Below are 20,290 nucleotides of genomic sequence, written 5' to 3'. Positions count from 1 at the left end.
CCGAAAAGAGAGGATAAAGAGAATTTTGTTTTGGTTGAAGAGGAAGTCCTTCAATATAAATTATGTCAGCTTATTCTGTAAACGTTTACACAAACCAGTCACTACACCGATACGGGGAGACGGAGTTTTTGCTGAGGTTTTTATCTGTTCTCTTGTATCATACGTTGAAATGTATGATGCCCCGTTACATTTCCTCTGCTAATACTGAGATTCATCGACACATATGCTTGATTGTTTGAAATTAATATTTTGTATTGCCCTTTCTCAAAAGAATATATATATATATATATATATATATATATATATATATATATATATATAGATGGAATCTAACATCTCATATTTGAATTTCTGAATGGCCTCAATGGAATATATTTGAACGAAAATATTCTTTTTGGAATACATCCCTTCTTGTCTAAACAAGTTTAGATGCGAAAAATATCGTGTCATAAGATGTTTTGTTGTGATCATGGTTCCAAGATTTGATAGATATTTATATGTATAGAGAAAAAACAGCGTTTGGACAGAGGAATATTAAAAAAAAGATATTGAGTTTCTGAAATATTTTCCAGAGACGGAAAAATTTTAATTATCTTTAAATGACTTTCGCCAAATGTTGATTAATTTTTAATACACAAGATTCTGTCTGCTATGATTCATATTCATTTATCAACCTTATGAAAAATAGGTACAGACCTGGCTTTAGTTTCAGCGTTTTCCTCCATAAAGCTGAGAATATACCATCAGTCCAGTCATTTGTGGCTACATCGAGTCGACCAAACATTTGAGCAGCTGTGATGGCTTTTGGATTCATCCTCATTTCTCTGTAATTCATTTAAGGAATTTCATGAAAAAAAAAAAGAGTTGAAACATCGAGAAGTACCTATGAAATTGACCCATTTGTGTGAGGGACTTCATCAGTATCTGTATACAGGTTGTCTTCCCTGCTCCAGTAGGTCCTAAAGTCATTATGCCATGTCGCACAGCTTGAGTTTCATATAACTGAAAGAAGAAAAGATAAATATGAGTGAATGGTATAAAGCCAAAATTAGACATTTCACACGAATTGTTCAAAATGTGCTTAATCGACTGCCGGTCCAAAGCTGGAACTTTTGACATTCGGTTTAGGAGTACGGGGTCCTAACCACTAGGCCAAACGATCGAACTCAAATCATAGGCAATTCAAAACTATACTTCTTAGTTAAGAAACTGATGACTTCAGTATGGCAAGTCAGTGGTCCCTGCTATATACATCTTCACCTGCATAGAGCAACGTGGTGACTTTACTGTAGAACTGTTGGGTTTATGTCTCAAGTCGTGTTGTTCTGCCTAAAATTGAGCAGCGTGCAGCGCCATCTCCATACGAAGTTACTATGAAGTAACTCAGTTACTAACTTCTGTGATATTGCTGAATTGGCCAAAATATGATCAGTTATCATCAATACTTATATATTATACTGCTGTCGAGGTGAATATTCTACGAACAGAAATCTAGGTAAATTTTATTTGTATTTCACATGAAATAATTTCATCTTTACATTCCTCATACTGAATTTAATGTTCTGTCTTATTTATGCATCTTCGAGAATGAATGTCACCTACCTGAATCAATTTGAGAGCCCAGGGTGGATGATTGATCAGACCAGCTTGTTCGACTTGTTTATCTATTGCTTCCTCCAATTCTTGGTAGGTAGTTTTTTCCAGAACTTGATTGGGGAATAAATCAGCGACCAGAGAGGTGAATAAAGGTTCATCTTCATCTATCAATTTTGATAAATTCATATCTCTCAGAACCCTCATCACGATTGTGCTTTCGGAGTCTTTATCATTCACTCTTTTAGCGGCACCAAGACTTCTGAGAACGGATAGGATGTTTCTCAAGCCGAAGTCATAATGAACCTGTAGAAAGAATGTTCATTTTCTATATCTCAATTTGAAGAAGACTCAACCTATCGTTAAAACATCTGTTTTATTCATTTTAGTTTTGTCTTTAAGAACGATATTCGATTTTTCTAACCTTCATTCTAGTAGAGGAATTTTTTTTTCATGTGATGTTATCATTAAAACAATTTGACCTTAGTAAAATCAGGAGCACTCGTTTAACAAAATTGAAAAGTTTGGAACATTGGTCTAGGAGATTTGAAATATGTATTGCAAGAGCAAGTTGGAAGTAAATTAGTGTAGTTGTTGGAATCCTCGAAAAATTTCTAATATTGTCCATGACCATGAGCAAACTTTTCAATATCCTTACCTGTTTCGTTAGTTGTTCCTCACACAACTTATACAAGGTGTAAAATTTTCTGGCCAAAGTAATATTTTCAAGAAAACCACAGCTGGCTAGCTTTACTCGAATGATGATTTGTCGATCTGGTACCATCATGGCCACCGTTCTGAACTGAATTTTCAAATTTTCAGGCAACTCTTTACGCCCAGCATAACCTGGATTCTAGAAAATTTCAATATACATATTATTATCGGACTTACATAGTTTTCAATATTTCTTCGAAAAGCTTACCATTGTGATGAAAATACCAAATTCTGGGCACATCTCGATGATGTCCCCATCTGTGAAGACGAAAGACTTCTTCTTCTCTTTCTTACTAGCCAAAACAACGGCAACTTGTTGAGCTGCTACAGACAATACAGGCAGTTCGATCCTATTGAATTCGTCGAAGCAACCCCATGATCCCGATTGAGCCAAACCTTTGCGTTAAAAAAAATTGTTGAAATATTTCAAACGAGTTCTTTGTTTTTTTAACACTTGTTAAGACAGCATAGAGAATCAAAACCATAATAGATTAACTTCCTAAAATATTTCAATAGAGGACAAAGAAAAATCACTCAAATTTCAGAGAAAACACCTTAAATACTCTTGCAAATTTTCCAAGAGGGAAAGAGGTAAAGACTTACTACAGAGGATATAAAAATATTTATGGCAGGTACCTCTCCAAAGAATCAAGGAGAGTATAGACGAATATTATAATCAGAAATAATAAACCAAAATACACAAACCTTTATAAATTCTGCCTAATCCTCTGTAATCCATTTGATCTGAGCAGTTGAAGACAACGACGTATTTAGCCAAAGTCTTCCCCATGTCTTTTACGGTTTCTGTTTTACCAGTTCCAGCAGGACCACAAGGTGCGCCTCCCATGCTCATTACAAGAGCCTGAGCTAGGGTGATGTAACACCTTGAACAAAAAAAAAATTGACTTCAACATATTCACCAACTTGTTAAATTCACTTTTGAAGCGGTGACAACACTTCAAGAGGAGTAGAAATGAAAATTTTTCACTTACTCAGGCTAATTCCTCAACTGAATCAATTCCTTACTCAACTAATTCCTTTTCAGCTCATTGGATACCATGAACCTTATTATGCTGAAATTGTTATGAATGAAGCGGTGAGAAAATCTATTTTGTGGAGATGGATTTGTGAAAGCAAATAAGAAAATTTTTGAAATCTTGTATAATATAACCTAACATAACATGAGATGCCATGCCAGTGCTTTTCTGGAATTGTTGCAATCCTTTTCAATTGGTGAATTACGTGCATAAGCTCAATTTTCACAAAAATTATCATTTTCAATAAATATGCACATAATATGTGAAGAAAAATTTCAATTTTGATGAATATATAAGCAAATGAGTTGTGTAGGTTCTGCTGCTACATAATTTCATTGAATTTATTTATATTGAAGCTGTAATTTCTTTAAATTATGGGTATATTCATAATTGAATTATCAATTAGAAACATGTAAGGAAAATATGCTATTTGTGCTTGCAATAATCCTGTTGTGATTTCCAAAATGAAATTCTCCAGTTACCTGTCTGTGAGAGGAGTGATAACCAATCTGTCTGTACATCCCAAATATTCATTTTGATAAGAGAATGTCACATCGGTGATTATGATCAATGTTTTGTCTTGATCTTCCTTGAAGTAGAATCTGCACTGTTTTAACCATTCGAAATCGTTTACATGTCTTACATTCAGTCGACACTGCAAAGGATATTGAGCTCAGAAGATAGATTCAACAATGTTCGAAACATTTTCAGAAGAAAAACTTTTTTTGACAGTCTCGATCTAGGTGTAATTGTTTCTATTCTCACTAATGCTAATTATACTATTATTTTCTCAGTACAAACGCGATTTCAGTTGGACCTTGAGTGGAACCTATATATGGTTTCTTTAAATACCGACAATGGCGACAATTGAGGGGATTGAATAGGTGAAACTTTTTATTAAATCGAAAATATAGACTTGATTTTCGGAGCCTACTCGTTTACATAGCTCTTATGCGGTAAATATTTTTTTAATTTTTTTTAGAGCAAGATTAATAACAGGAAATGGTACTCACCAGTATATCAAATATATCTCTCTGATGTACATGAATAGTGATTAAGGTTTCAAACTTTGTTCGTTCTATTTTGGTAAGATCTCGTGTGGTTTGATCAATCAAAGTGTTGAGCAATTCCAAAAATTTATTGTTAGTGTCGGGCATCTGTTTTTTATCGTGTCTTGCTTGCATTAGAGCCAGTTCTGCATCTCTAGTCCAAATCATTTGGAGACCCAATAATCCAATCTACGAACAACAAAATATGATTACTTGCAGATAAGGTACGAATTCCGGAAATATTGAAAGAACACATTATGTAAATAGTTGAAGGAAATAATACTAAGATATGTGAATAAAAGAAATAAGCATAATTAATAATAGTAAAGAAAATGAAAAGATAAAGACCAAATATAAACAGCGTCAAAAAGATATACACAAACGTCACAAACCCATACCTGGATATTATGACTTATATTAATGAAAGAAAATGAGAAATGAAAAACAAGAAACATAAACACAAATACATTAATTAACATATTACCAAATTTTCAAACCACTGAATGATTCCAAGCTAGGATCCCACTAATTATTATTATCGTTGGCAACGTTCATTTCAATAATTTATAATAATTAGTGGGATCCTAGCCAGGAATTATTCAATGGTTTGAAAATCCAACTAATAATTATCGATTGTTGAAATGAACGTTGCCAATCGATACTATTTCGTGGGATCCCAGCCCTAGTTCTTTAGCTATCCCCAAACACTGACACATCCAATTCTGATGAGATTGAAATGTTGAACATGCATATAAAAACCTTGGAATGTTGATCACATTCAATCAATTTTAATTGTGCTTTTCAATATTATTTTGCTGTCAATCATACAGAAAAATTCATTATAATTTTACCTGTGCTGGCATTTTATCCAAGAACTGGAGAAGGTTGAAATTGGCATCGTTGATCATCGCATAAGCTTGTCTTATTATAGAGTGAAGAGACGATTGAGACATCATGAGTAGCTGAGTGAGCCATTGTTCAACACTTCCTTCAGCTCTAACGGCCTTCTCAAGTTGTATCAATTCATTTTCGGATGATACGATGGCGGTAATTTTATTGTATTCAATATCGTGGAACTTTACCCATCTTGTGTTGTCAAAAATGGATAACAAATGGTTCTGGATTGTGTGAGAGTCCGATGCTTGTCCCAAAATTTCGAGAAGAGCAGGATCCGATACGAAGAAGAATCTTGGAAACATCGTTCGTTTCTTCTCTAGATAACCACTTAGGGATTTTTGACAGAGTTCTAGTTGCTCCTGTAGATGAGGAAGTAACTGCTTCAGCAAATCATCCCCTAGAAATATATAGTATTGACTATTGAGTATGAAACAGCTATGAATTTTCTGCTGATGAAGATATCATCAAAAGTACAGATCTTATACTTACCGACACAACAAGATACAACACCGGGTGTTTCGTGAGCTCTTTGCATTATTTTCTGCCAGGATTTATCAATTTTCGAGAATCTTTTAGCTTCTTTTGGCAACTGCTTCGCTATATCCCCACCAACAAAGACAGCTTCCAAATATACCCACATATTTTGTACGAGTAGCCAACGTTCCAAAATCTCGTTTGTGTTGGACAAATCGTGAACCCATTGCTGGATCTGTTTTTTGAAAGGTGCATTGTATCTGAAAGTAAAGAACGTTTATTTCTTTGAAAACGCTAGAAATAAACACGAAGGTACAACTCAACGTCTATGGAAATTCAAATTTGAATTCCGATTATATTATTTTGTCATGCGCAGTCATTCAATCAATATATTGAATTGAGCCAGAAATGGTCTCAGATCTGTTAATCTACACAGTGTGGCTGAATGGTTTCCTTGAAATGATTATACTCAAAACTAATCTCCAGAAATGATAATATCCCAAACATATTTGTACCTGTTTGATAGGAGAGACCCTAAAATCATTAAACTATCTTCGAGTTGACCTATTGTTTCTGCTGTTGTATCACCCCTCAACAAGAGTTCTCCTCGATTGTTGAATGTCATAAACGTCAACTCATGAACTGACCATTCGTTAGTGACTTGGCGTAATTTGGCTTCAATGTCTTTCTCTTTCATTGCTGATATACAGATATCCTACAGATTCAGAAAATAGTATAGTCAGTCAAATTTTCACATGTAAGAAATTCGAAAACTTACCTCTATATCCTCTTTGTGGGACAGAAGTGGTGCTTCCAAAATATTCTTCAAACAGAAACCCTCATTTTCGAATTCGAAAATATGATTTAGTGATTCCATGATTCTCTGCCAATGTCTTGGTTTCATTGCTTTATTTGCCATCAGTTCAAGTAATGGACACATGTCGTTGAAGTCATCGATGGTTTTCTTGAGAGCAAAAAAGGCGGGCCATTCCTTTAGACCTTTGGAAATAATATTCATTGAAAAAACCTGAGTTGAAGTTATGAAAAACGGTTCTTCCCTACTTGGTGAACACTCTGAGTAGTTTTCATTGATAATTTCAGCATATAATATTTTCTTTATTGAGTGTTTACTGGCAAAGATTGAGAGTTGTTTGAAAAAAGAGTTACCTGAAGAATCAATCATTCTAGGTACTTTGTCTACTCATATTGAAAAACCAATAAAGATAAAGTTCGTTGCATAGAGACGCTTAAATATACAGAAATAGCGTATTTTGTGATCTGAATTTGAACAAGTTCAGAAAAAAATATTGTGAATTCACATCTCTCTCACCTTTTGGGAGTTTCCTACACCTATTCTGGAATTCCATTAATTCATTATTAATCTCTTCAATATTAACTTCATCCCAGGGTATGTCATAATAGCTGTTAACCCTATCGATGACGTCGTTATATAGTTTATAAAGTTTTTGAAGCAGATTGAGCTCTTTGCGAATTTGTGCCAAGTCCGGATAATCTGTTGTAGGTAGTCCAAATAGTTCTTCTCCGTTTTGATATGTTTGCAATTTTCTCCACATGCCTTCAAAACGGTTCTGAAAGAGAGGAATGTGATGAAGAAAAAAGTAATCCACATATTACATTCAACATCTTTGAATTTTTTTTGCATTTTACATCAATCAGATCTAACATATGTATAGTGGTTTTCGAATCGCATACATAATTCGAATCATGTAGAAAAGAGGACAATGCCTATGGGGATACGATCGTAACCTAAGACTCTTTTATCCTAACCATCTTGAAGTAAATAATGGCTTTTTGCTTTGTCGTGCATTCATAAATTGTCCAAATTTCATAAATGTTGATATCGTGATGAAGAAAACATTCATTTTCAAAGTTCAATTAAAAAAATACCTGAAATGATATCAATCGATCTGAAGCTTCTCTGGGCGTCAGACCAGGCTGCATAGGACCAGCAACTCTATACTCATTACAGTAGTCCAGTTTATCTTGTCTGAATTTCTCCAGATTGTTCTTCAGATCATTCTGGAATTGTGGCTGCATATCCAGGAGATTTCCCTGCACTTTCAAAGCTCTAGCTTGAAGCTGATTCCAGGTGTACCTCAAATTATCCACTTGTTCAACTATTTCTCGTTCCACAATAACATTGTAGCGGCTGAGGACATTGAAGGCTTCCTGGACAACATTTATTCATGAAGAAAAGAGCAAACAATTCTTTAAATAATGTTATAATAAAAGTAAAAGTATAAGTTACATTGAGTACATGTATTGATATTTTTTCTTACCTCTATAGGTTCAATTTTCAACTCCATATCAACTTCTTGCTGTCTTATTTTCCTCAATGTTTCCATTATCAACCGCACATCATCTAAATCTCTTATGGTCCTTTCCAATTTCCTTTCCATTTCATTGATCACAGCATAAACGTAATCCATTTCTCGTTTATACTTCTTCTTCATTGCTTGACCGATTCTAAATGAAATTTGTTATTAACTGATATGTACCTATATGAAATTTCGAACTAGCAGTAGAACTGATAATTAGATTGAAGGGATGTGTATAATATGTACACTAGTGTAGGTAGTTGAATTAACTAAATTATAAAGTTACGACTGTCTAATGAATGAATATTGGATGTTACCTATGGGTACAGCTTTTTATTTCCGTACTCAGCCCATACTTGAGTTTTTCGGTTGAGATAGCTAAACTGATCCCTATGAGGACCGTCTCAGGTTCAGTTTCTAGTCTGGTGTTTAACTCTTCATGTTTTCGTAGAGAAGTTTCGTATTCTGTTAAACAAGCTCCAAGAAGTTCTCTGTGAGATTTTTCATTTCTCCATAAAATATTATACGGTCTCCATTTTTGAAGGAATTGTGTTATTTCCTAGAAGAAAGATAATACTTTCGAATTTGAAGTAAAAAAACTCTATTTATGCTTTCTTTTTGTGACTGATTGATGAATTGAAATAAGAGCTATACAAAATGAGGAAAACACTGACGTGAAGTCAGGATCGTTTGAGCGCTCACTCATTTGTACTTTTACGAGTCGTTCTCAAGCCGAGTTTGTGCGTCCTCTCTCAAGGGATAACGGTGTTTCGTCCCAGGATCGCTGGTGGACTCTTCAGTTGGACAATCCAGCGATCTCTGCCTAAGACACCTTCTCACATCATCGTGGAGAGGTGATTCTGCCACAACGCGTCGTCTCCCTTAAACCCGCCGGAGCTGGGCAGACAGAGTCACTACAGTACTCAATTGTACAGTTTTGGATATTTTGAATTTTCTTTTGGTTGGTTATTTAGATTTTTTCATTTTGGGAATTGTATTTCAAGAGAGAGAAGAAACACAACTTTATGTTATTATATCCTTCGAAAAAATACAATGTTTTTATTTTATCATTATTCGAAATTTCTCGTGATTTCTCTAGGATTCTTGAGATGCGGCGCTAGAATTTTTTTCTCTGGCGCTGAATGTGGCCCAGGAAAGTTTCTTAAATCCTTAATCTCATCCGGCTCGAAGGACCAACAAATGTTGTTTTTATGGCTTAAAACAACACTCGACTTAAAGACGATTTTTGTTCGACAAACTTAACAGCCAGACTCAGAAATTCATGGGAAGATTCCATGGTTTATTGACAAGATTAAAGATCAATTATCGTAGCGCAAACAGGAACTAATGTTGAATTCGTCCAAATTTAAAAATGTTTGCCAATAACTCGACAACAAAAGAGGACATAAGAACGCAGTTAACGACATAAGTCAAATTTCCACAAAGGAATAATAATCATAATAGATACTCACTTGTTTCAAGTCTTGTGTGCAAGTGGTCAAAAGCGACAAAGACTTAACAACCTCCTTATTCTCCATTACGTGGTTGTAGAAGTTCCTGTGTTGCAGAGGAAATGAGGGCTTATCCTCCGAAGCCAATCTGTAGAATTTTCTCCTCCTAGCCTTCAGGTCCTCCTCCTGCTTGAGCTTAACAACTCCCTTGAGGGTCCGCTGTTGTAAACGAGATTGATTTACAATATCCCTTATGTTCGACTTTCGACCCGCCAATTTTTTCCATCCCTTCTTGGTGGGGTCGACCTTCTTCCGTTGGGCAATGTACAAAGCGTGGAGTGTTGTGCCAAGTGTGTGAATTGTGTAAAGATGTTCATCGAGTGAAAGTTTCAACATCGAGTGAAAGTTCAGTGAAATTTCAATCGAGTATCAAAAAAAAAAGTTTTTTGGAATCATCGAAAAGTGCGTGCAACATTCAGATCCAAAAATTGTAGGTCATTCAAAAAGCAATTGTATGTTGCGAATAGAATCCAATAAAAATCCAATTCAAAAGTGAACGGTGAAAATTCACAAAAATTCACGAATTATCGAAGAATATGGAGAAGGAATAGGGTTCAGAGTATATGCATCGCAGTAAGGTGGTGATAGTGAATAGTAACAAGTTGTGGGTGTGGAGAAAAAAAGAAAATTATTAATAAATAGACATCAAAGATAAATACAAGTTCTACTAGCAATAACAAAAACACTGCAAGTTTTACATGAAACTATGGTTGTTCCTTTTATAATGAACTCAATAAACTTCATAGTGCATTTTGAGGGTCCATTTAGTTATTTTTTCATGTATTCATTCCTTAATTATTTATGAATATTAATAAAACTTTATCATACCTTAACTTGAACAAAATGATCAAATTCAACCAAAATTTTCTTGTAAATCTTACACTACATAATTCTGAGGTTGTTAAGTTGATTTATATTCCAGGAATCATCCACAAGAATGAATGTTACATTAAAGAGTGTTACAATAAGAGATCGAAATTGATTGTCATGGAATTTTAATAATTGTTAATAACAAAAATACACACATCGTCTTGACATCACCTAGGTTTCTCAAGAAATAAACAATATATGTTCTGGAAATGAGATGAATATTTTCCTCTATTTCAACTGCAATCTCTTTGACAGAAGGTCTTTGTTTGTTTCTTTTTGCTTTATGCAGGATGAGACAAAATAGGAAAAATTCTCGATTATTTATTTTTGATTAATTATAGTTATTCCACAACTGAACCCAAATTCAATAGTCCGTATCGCCACTTCTTTCAATCAACTGCCCAATACGGCAATACACCTCGATATCCCATGAATCAAGTCAATCAAATCATTAATAATATTTTCAGCATATCGTTCCATTCTTCCTGAAGGGCAAAACTCAATTCCTGAAAAGTTGAAGGTGGGTTTTGGCGATTGGATATTACTCTCCCTGAGTAATCCCATACATGCTCAATTGGATTCATGTCTACTGAGTTTGCTGGTCATTTCATTCTCTGGATATTGTTCTCTTGAAGAATGTTTTGAACTCTTTGTGTGCGGTGTGGTGGGGCGTTATGATTCTAATAAATGAAATTATCCCCAAATTCGTTGCGCAGAAGAATAATGATTGGTTCAATGATGTTTTCTACGTTTATGGCAATAATGATTGGTTCAATGATGTTTTCTACGTTTATGCCACCAGTCATTGTTTGTTCAACGACAATAAGATGGGTAATGCGACCAAGCATTATACCTCCAAGCGCATTATTGATCCGCCTTGAAAGGGCACAACTTCCCGGGCGAAATTGAGTCGCTCCAGTATGCCTGGACAATGTAAACACCACAATAATATCGGCCATATCATTTGATATATCTATAAAATTGTGTGATCTTTTTCCGAGATAAATGAGAGATACTTTAAATTTCTTGTCGCGCTCTTATTATAACACTCTTCAAAAATTAGGTTGAAATTCATTACCTGCAGCTTACCTCCTGACCATTGCCCGACACCTTTGGACACTGATGTGATATTCTTTCCAGCCAAGGCAAGAACCTCTTGCACCTCATCCAGGTTTGGTTGGATTGACACCTTAGGTATCATCAGAATGGCATTCAGCAGGAATATAGGTTTCTGATTCTTTTCCTCTACAAATTACCACAAAATCGTCTGTAATCGATTCTTGCTAAGAAGACTTACCTACTACTGAAAATCTTCTCATCAATGCGTCAAGAGAATGACGTGTTACTTTAACCAGAACATCAACCACTTTCCGGCTGTAGTAACGTCTCATTTCAGTTACAGCACCTTTTACCATGTCTTGCATCGATCGTGCCATACCAATTCCTAGAAGAAGGTGAGGCTTCTCGAAACACTCCCATACCAGACTCCAATCAGTTGGTTGTGATGATAAATGAGTTCCTTCTTCGTTTTGGTTACCAGGTTCATCTTGAAAAAAATTGAAAGTGCACTAACCACATTCTTATCCACAGAATTTTCACAAGCGTTTAACTTAACTTTCAGCAACACAAAGAAATCGTGAAAGCTCACCTTCTACGAACATTTCATCAACAGATTGTGAAGGAATGTCAATTCTCGACCTTCTGACCAAAGAAAGTATCTCCTCAACGGCTTCCTCGACCATCAAGCTTTTTCGATGCAATTCAATGGCAGCAGACCTACAAGCTTCTTCACTTCTTTCGCAAAAATCTGAGACTATCCAAGGGTCTTCATCTAGCTCTGGTAGTGCATGTAGTTGAACAGCTTGCATTGCTGCTAGTACCTCGAGTACTCGGTTGGTGTAGATGTCATGCACTCGATAAGACTAAAATAAATTGAACTAAACTGTGTAGGGTGTCCCAAATTCGGTTTTGCGGGATTTCTCAGATCTGAAGTGGGATAATACTAATTTATTATAGATTGATACGTTAATAATCGGTACCTCTCCATAGTTACCATGGCGAGGTACCTACCAGTTAATAATGCGTCAATCGATAATAGAATTCGAAAACACAAAAACTTTATTCATAAAAAAGTTATAGCGTGGTGTGAAAACTGCATGGCTCTAGCTCTGATTATAATCGAGAAACCCTGTAAAACAAATTTGGGACACCTGTAGCATTTTTGATATTAAGGAATTATGATGGTTCTTCTCTATATTTTTTAACATCTGACTTGTACTCACTAATACTTTGAATTTCAAAATGGCATCGCTAGCTTTATCTATGAATTCTTTCCAGTCAGAAGAAATCCACGTCAATTCTTTCATTCCTGGTTCAATAATCCGCATAAGTTTCACAAGATGAGGTAAAAAAAGAGGTCGCACTTCTTGTTTCACCCCTTTCACATTTTTTTCCAAATCGTTGATGAGGAACTGAAAAATCATTGATAAAGTTCTTGAATTCAGTAACAATTATCTCAAACAACCTGTAACGAATCCTGTATCAAATCAAAATAGTCCTTTTTGGAATAAAGAGTTAGAGCTACGATAGGTATGGGTAAACTCATCTTGGCCATTAAATCAGATTCTCGTATCAAAAGAGGTATAGAATTGTGAATGTTGACTTTCAGCTTCTGTTGTTCAGGGCATACTGCGAGTAACTTTCTCTTCAGGCAGTTGTCAACTTCCCAAACCTTCGAAAAAGTTCAAACTAAACCTTCATATACATCTGGCGAGGAAGAAGGCTCACAGCTGAGAGAGTATAATAAAAAAGCAAATATATTGTTATTCATTTCATTTCCTTTTTTCATTCTATTGGCAAGATCGGGAATGAAATTATTTTAGGATGGTCTTTCATCCTATTAATTTTTATGGCTCTCTCAATTGTGCATAGTGACAAGTTCTTGAACCGACTTTTTAACTCAGGCATAACTCTCATGAGCTGGCCTTTGAAAAGAAAAGGCGAATAAGCCGCTAATGATCAATCAATTTATTTTTCTTCAAATATATGCGATTAGGTAAAACTTACGTGTTGATTCATCCATATTGCTACCATATCGGTTTCGTAAGACTTCAGTGTTTGTTCAGCTTGATTATATCTTCTTGACAATTCTTGAGTAGCTGGTAGATTTTTCAGGATATTATGACTTGTAACGCTTGTCAGAAGCTCCTCCAGGTGACTTTTCAAGGAGCGTGCCCATTTGATGCGCCCTAAAATGACAATTATCGGATACATAACCCTGAGCATACTTAAAGATAATAATGTTGCAAATATCTGATTTTCTTTTGGACGGTATGTAGTTGCTGCAATACTCAATGTCTCTCTTCGAATTTCCTACATGTGGAAGAGTATTTGAGATTTGCAAAGTTGCAAGATAAAAAATGACTCTCTTACCTGCAATAGGAGGAAACATCCAAGGCAAAGGAGGATCGTCTTTCTCTTTTCTATACATCTTTATGATGCGATCAACTTCTTTCTCACAATATTTCAAGATTCTTTCATATTTATCATCCATTTTAGCCAATGGTATTTTTTCGCTCACCTATGAAGTAGAGTTAGATGTAGAGTTAATGAAAATGAGAATAAAATCCAACGAAGGTGAAAATAATCCAAATATTGGACTGGCAGAAGTCTATATCAAGAGTTAACCATAGAAAAACGTGCTGTCAGCGAAGGTGAGTAGAGATAGACTGGTTTTGATATTCTTAGAGCTAATCAGAATCGCATAACCGAACCATCCAGGACAACTAGGTCTAGGTAAAAACAGGGGGGTATTCAATTGATAGCCAGTAGGAGCATTGATACTATATCTCAATATTACACATGGTGTCAAAAAAAGCTACTTCCTTTACGACTATTTAACATGTATAGGGTTTTACCAAATGAGTGTGAAAGTTTCTAAGGCATGTATTCTTGTTGTAAATTAAAGGGGGTCTTTCATGTGAATAAAAGCTCTAAGGCCTTTCCTTGAAAAATTACACGCTTCCAAAAATGATAAGAAAAAAACGTATATTATTTGGTTCTTGAAATTGCTCAAATATGAAAAAAAAATAGCATTTTGTGGTCATGCCCTACCACATGACAGCTACAATGTTGTATATTATTGTTTTCTTAGGAAACGCATATTACACAAGAGTTTTTTTGAATTGAGGAATTTTGTTTGGTCAATAATTTCTGATGAAATAAAATGCAATAAAAATTGCATGTTCTTCAATAAAAAGATGACATAAAATTGAAATATCTTTATTGGTTAAACGTGCCCAAAAATGCAACTCTTCTGAAATTTCGAGAAAAAAATTTTTTTTTAGTTTCAAAACTTTTCAAGGAAAGCTACTGTTTATTTGAAAGACCTCTTAAACACCTTCGCAGTCACTTGGTTCCAATCTGAATAGTTTCTGCTGGCCTTCAATTGAAAACTCCCTGGACCTGGTTATCATCGTTGGTTGGGTTATGTGATACTGATGACCTCTAAGAAGAGCCCGTCGGTTTGACAGCATTCATTGTAAAAATTTGAACTATAAATCGCTATTATTTCGGATAATAGGCACTTGTACCTAACCTAACCTACTTTTTCAAATCTTGTCAGAAATTTTATCCCTTGTGGTGTCTCCCAAACACTATCAAAATTACTTTCTATCATTTCACTGAGATGTTCTTTCAATTCATCCGTTTTCGTCAAGAATTCTTTGTAGTCGTTGTCGAAATCAGTGTTTCTTTGATCTAAAAAATCGTATTTTTTGTTGATTATTGTAGATTTTATTTCATTGAAGTTATGAACGACTTCTTCCAAAGCTGAAAAATTACCAAAGTCCAATCATTTCATTTTCACATTCTTCGTCTATTCACGAAGCTAACTTAATTTTTAAAGATCATACCATCTCCCAACAGCAAGCCTTCCATTCTTTTCTTGAAAAGTGAAGTATAGTCTTCTATCAGATTGAAAGTTGATATAATTCTTGCCAGTCTCCTACAAAAAACATCAAACTTTCCGAAGACATAGTTTTCGGAAAAATTAAATTGGCGTTGGCCAGGTAGAACAGGTTGACTTTTCACAAGACTATATGTCTTTCTATAAACTTTATTGAGCTTAATACACTGGGTAAGTTTTTCCCTCATTATGTCTCTGTCTTGCGACCAAATACTTTCTTGACCACGACAGGTAATGTAGTCTTTGCAGGTTTCTATCATTTGGTTTGTTATCTGAAAGAAATAATCGAGTTTGATGATAGTTGTGTTCTACAAAGTTTACAACGGCTAGCTCCCAAAGCATAAAGGGCTCTCAAAAAAGTATGGGAGATTTAAAAAAATTCATTCACCAGAACGATCATATAATTCAGTTTTTTAAAACTGTTCTCAGAATGACATCTTCCAAATGATGGCGTTTCGTAGAAGTTTTGCATGACTCTCTCGAAAGAGGTGATGATTATTTGGGCAGTTTATTCCTCATTTGCTATCTTTAGGTAGTGCAAGCCCCTCGGATAACCTTTGAAATGATAGACTTTGAGCCAACTCCACATATAAAAATTATGAAGACTAAAATATGTGGCCACTGAGGCTGCTCGTGCAAAGATATCACCTGGACTAGGAACATCTTCTGGATAATAGCACATGAATGGCTGACTGTGTGACTGAAAACGGAGGCTGTCTAGATCATGTGACTATTAGACTATGGGGGTCCTTATTAAAGTTCTCAAAGTAATTTGCCAAGTATTGGCAATGTTGCTTGATAACACACCCTGAGAGATGAAAGTGAGCTTCATAGCTCATCCATAAAATTGCAGTCATAGAAAAGTGTTGAAGGAAGAGTAGTAAACACGCCGCTCTCAGTACCATGTGCAAATATACTTTGGCGAGGAGTTCTCAGCCAATTTCGAAGTGCTCTCTTAAGAGTGCAGTGTTTCATCCCGGAAATACCGATGAAACCATAAGTAAGGCATACAATGGCCCCTGCCTCATACACCACCATATCCGTATCGGAGCCTGGTGACTTTTCCGTAGAATGAAAGCGTTTCCGATATTTCGAGAGATGCGAAGCCCACGACGCCAAGCAAAGTGTCACTACAATACTTTCTACTCTTTTTAACGAAACCAACCCAATCTCTCTGGGACTGTGCTTTCTCTCCATAATATTTCAAAATTTGGGATCCAGCCATGGCATGACTCTCATGCTCATATATTTATCTCAATAAATCATTTTATGTGGTTTCTGAACTTTCAGTTTGTAATATCACTTTTTAAAACTGTCTTTAGAAAGTTAGTTATGTTTTAAAACGCTTATATGTTAGACCTACACGTTGAATATACAGTAACATAAAATGTAAGTGGTTTAAATCCAATAATAATCTCATATATCATTCCGTTCAACATTCAATGATTCAATCGATAATTGATGAAATAATTTACCTTCACCATGAGAGCAGAAGTTCTTTCTGATGTATTGTAGAATTGAGAAACATTGTATATTAGACGTACAGTTTGCAATAATCCCATTATGGATTCTCGCATCTTAACCTAGAATGCACAAACAAAAAGAAACGATAAATCATTATATTCAGAAGGACTTTTTTGTGAAAGAATACTAACTGGATCGTCGAGATATAGAGAATGACAGTTTTTCTCCAAAGATTGAATGAATTTGGAGTTATCCTTAGCTTCATTGTAACAGAATGTAACCCTCTTATCAGTATCCTGCCATTCCTTCAGTATTTTCACTCTTCCAACCTTCAAACACATTAACGTAGCTTGAACTTCTTCAGTATGAAGTTGAGAGGCTATTTGAGAAAATTGAGCTCCTCTTTTCTTCCAGTATTCAAGCTCACCTTGGGGTCCTACGATATGAGATTAAATTATATATTTTGATTTGAAAATTAATATAACATTATGTCAAAACTACTTTCGATTTTTCTTACCTGATGAATCGTCTTCTCTTCTGATCTGTTCGCTTTCCTTCAAAATTTCGGCGAGTCTCTTGATCCAACCTTTTACTCTTGCCTCAAGTGCACCCAATTTTTCAGGGTTTATAGTCCATTCCTTCAGCTCTTCATCATTGAGTGAACAGAGTGAAATCGAGTCCTTTTCAAAAATAGGACCTTGACCACACACTTCCTCACATACTGAAAATGCGTTAGATCGGATTATAATCCTCTTTGAGCACTCGTCATACATTCGTCAATTGTGCCCTTGGAGACCAGAGAACTGTATGAGTATATATAATATACCTACATACAATTATATGGTCTCCAGAGATCCACTACATGAATAAATGAGCGCTCAAAAGGTCATGACTTCACGTCAGTTCGTTCCTCAGAGCATCTGCTCTAGTATGATTCAAGATTTCTACGACTTACCTTTCAAGGCACTGCAGAATGATCTGAGGGCTGGTAGTAATTGATTTTTGACCATCGGACAACTTGCAGCATCGTCTTCACAATCTAAAGGTGGATGTGCCAAAACCTCCATGAAAATATTCTCGATGATACGTTCAATCGTAGTGACCAGTCCAATTTGTTGGGAATCAATTATTCCACAGTAAAGATCCTGTATCACATATGAATATATGTTTTAAATGGTTATTTGGGCTGTTTCCATCTGAATATATGTTTGTAGTGACATATTTCGTATAACTTTCACCTTTTTTTCAAAGAAAATTGTTGACTTTTTACAGCCGTTGTATAGTTTGCAAGAATTATCTCTTTTTTCAGCGTAGGTAAAAGAGTATATCAATTTGAAAGATAGCCATTTAGCAATATGAATCGTTTATCTACTGCTGAACGTGTGAAAATTGTGAAAACATACTACAAAAATAATTATTCTATAATAACAGACCAATTGAAAAGTCCCCGGTCTACCATAGTAAAACACATTTTTTTGGCAAAGTTCGATTTTATTATTCAACGTAGTTGCCGTCGAGGAAGATACAGAAAAAGCGATCTTCCAATTTTTCGATACCATTTTTGTAGTACGATTTGTCTTTCGTTTCAAAATAGGCCTCAGTTTCGGCGATTACTCCTTCATTGGCGCTAAATTTCTTTCCAGTGAGCATTCTTTCGAGGTCTGAGAACAGGAAAAAGTCGCTGGGAGCCAGATCTGGCGAATACAGTGGATGCAGAAGCAATTAGAAGCCCAATTCATGCAATTTTGCCATTGTTTTCATTGATTCGTGACACGGCGCATTGTCTTGATAAAATAGCATCTTTTTTTTCTTCAAATGGGACCGTTTTTTAACGATTTCATTGTTCAAACGATCCAATAACGCTATATAATAATCTTTGTTGATGGTTTTGCCCTTTTGGAGGTAATCAATGGATATATACCTTGCGCATCTCAGAATACTGATGCCATAACCTTGCCAGCTGACTGTTGTGTTTTTCCTAGCTTTGGATTCGGAAATTCTTCATCAAGCGAAGATTTTGCTTCAAATGTATTTTTCCCTTCAGAAAGCAATATTTTATCAGCACATGAAATTATTTTTTCCATCTGTTTTCGAATAACAAAAGTAGCTACACTCACAACGCAATATCTCACAAACTAATGGTTGGACTGCTGTCAAATTTTAACACGTATCGTTTGAATGTTTGTACTAACTAAAAATCATATGGATTTAATACTAGCACCGCCATCCGTGCATCAGACCGGGGACTTTTCAATTGGCCTGCTAAGTACGTTTCGTGCATTACGGACAGTTTATAATGGTAGACATAATCGTATGTATGCAAATCATACAATCTTAAAAACTTGAATACTGGACGAAAAAACTTTCAAATGATAACCTAACATTGATATCTTTAAAATTTCCCACCAAACTAACCTTCTGAAATCCTTCCTCTGGTAGCTGTTTGCTGGTATTCGTCCTAAAAATATAAACACAAATCCCAGTTAGTGGAGTTTCCCATCCATTGGTTAGAAAAAGTTTCTTTTTGTAAGTTGGTTGGACTATCTGCTGTGCTGCTCTGCTGGTGCTAGGTTGTAATTGTCTACTGGTGCTGGGCTTGTTGCTGTCTACAACAGACACCACTTCCAATTCCTCCATATCTTGGTAATACCACATCAACTTTGTCTTCATGTGCGGCAAGAAGAGTTGGTTTATTTCGTCCAACTGAAAGATTTTCAAAAAATTCTTGCTCAAAGTGAAATACAGCAGAAAAAACAAGGTGGAATGACTCAAGTCAATAGTGGTCGTTCAATACTTGGTTCTCATAAAAAAATTTCAAATAATTTGCACTCAATAAGCCGTACGTAATTTATGCCATTTTGATAAAAATTATTTAAGATTCAATTTTTTCCGCTGCTTTTTAGTTTCTACTCAAATTTTTTCTATCGCATATACAGATGTTTTTTACCTAACGTAAATTCATTTTTTTTTAGTTCGGATTGAAATTTTTCAAGATTTCGCAGTGAACTGACAGTGAATAGACATCATAGGAATATTATGGAACATCAACAAAAAATCTTATCGTGAATGTAGTAGATCAAAATTTCCCCTTTTTTTGTCGGAAATCACTTTTTATTTCTGAAACCAATATCATAAAGGGTAATTCACCGGGATGGCCTATTAGACGTTTATGGAAAACTAATCATAATTTTGAGCTGAAAATTTGCATATGGGGGTTTGAGACAATGATCTTCCTTCCTAAAATATTTTCAGATCTCTACAACTTCCGGTTATACCGGAAACAGACTACTACTTCCTTATTTCAAATGGCACACCCAGTATATTATTGCATCATTAGATATAGCTTTTTTTATGGCAATTTTGGCAATATGCCATA

The 20,290-nt window shown here is 35.2% G+C and overlaps 1 protein-coding gene across 1 annotated transcript in view; it reads right to left on the bottom strand.

Moving 5' to 3' along the window:
* Nucleotides 1–19,584, bottom strand: part of LOC123673694 (dynein axonemal heavy chain 5) — a 43,113-nt gene extending 23,529 nt beyond the window's left edge. The window contains exons 1-31 of the mRNA XM_045608304.1: nucleotides 19,330–19,584; nucleotides 17,870–18,059; nucleotides 17,432–17,635; nucleotides 17,106–17,350; nucleotides 16,926–17,033; nucleotides 15,398–15,722; nucleotides 15,091–15,314; nucleotides 13,917–14,064; nucleotides 13,551–13,732; nucleotides 13,009–13,215; nucleotides 12,767–12,955; nucleotides 12,133–12,406; nucleotides 11,782–12,030; nucleotides 11,563–11,729; nucleotides 9,576–9,860; nucleotides 8,421–8,662; nucleotides 8,065–8,251; nucleotides 7,673–7,954; nucleotides 7,095–7,353; nucleotides 6,543–6,763; nucleotides 6,280–6,479; nucleotides 5,780–6,024; nucleotides 5,245–5,687; nucleotides 4,358–4,582; nucleotides 3,827–3,999; nucleotides 3,013–3,191; nucleotides 2,516–2,703; nucleotides 2,252–2,446; nucleotides 1,603–1,899; nucleotides 884–1,002; nucleotides 697–824 (exon numbers count right to left, since the gene is read on the bottom strand). Coding sequence (XP_045464260.1) covers nucleotides 697–824; nucleotides 884–1,002; nucleotides 1,603–1,899; nucleotides 2,252–2,446; nucleotides 2,516–2,703; nucleotides 3,013–3,191; nucleotides 3,827–3,999; nucleotides 4,358–4,582; nucleotides 5,245–5,687; nucleotides 5,780–6,024; nucleotides 6,280–6,479; nucleotides 6,543–6,763; nucleotides 7,095–7,353; nucleotides 7,673–7,954; nucleotides 8,065–8,251; nucleotides 8,421–8,662; nucleotides 9,576–9,860; nucleotides 11,563–11,729; nucleotides 11,782–12,030; nucleotides 12,133–12,406; nucleotides 12,767–12,955; nucleotides 13,009–13,215; nucleotides 13,551–13,732; nucleotides 13,917–14,064; nucleotides 15,091–15,314; nucleotides 15,398–15,722; nucleotides 16,926–17,033; nucleotides 17,106–17,350; nucleotides 17,432–17,635; nucleotides 17,870–18,059; nucleotides 19,330–19,584 — 6,835 coding nt within the window. The remainder of the gene's footprint in view (nucleotides 1–696; nucleotides 825–883; nucleotides 1,003–1,602; nucleotides 1,900–2,251; nucleotides 2,447–2,515; nucleotides 2,704–3,012; nucleotides 3,192–3,826; nucleotides 4,000–4,357; nucleotides 4,583–5,244; nucleotides 5,688–5,779; nucleotides 6,025–6,279; nucleotides 6,480–6,542; nucleotides 6,764–7,094; nucleotides 7,354–7,672; nucleotides 7,955–8,064; nucleotides 8,252–8,420; nucleotides 8,663–9,575; nucleotides 9,861–11,562; nucleotides 11,730–11,781; nucleotides 12,031–12,132; nucleotides 12,407–12,766; nucleotides 12,956–13,008; nucleotides 13,216–13,550; nucleotides 13,733–13,916; nucleotides 14,065–15,090; nucleotides 15,315–15,397; nucleotides 15,723–16,925; nucleotides 17,034–17,105; nucleotides 17,351–17,431; nucleotides 17,636–17,869; nucleotides 18,060–19,329) is intronic.
* Nucleotides 19,585–20,290: the final 706 nt, after the last annotated feature.

This window comes from Harmonia axyridis, chromosome 2, assembly GCF_914767665.1.
Source record: "Harmonia axyridis chromosome 2, icHarAxyr1.1, whole genome shotgun sequence".
NCBI classification, from domain to species: domain Eukaryota; kingdom Metazoa; phylum Arthropoda; class Insecta; order Coleoptera; family Coccinellidae; genus Harmonia; species Harmonia axyridis.
The sequence above is the reverse complement of the archived record's forward strand: the minus strand, read 5'-3'. Positions and strand labels throughout refer to the sequence as shown.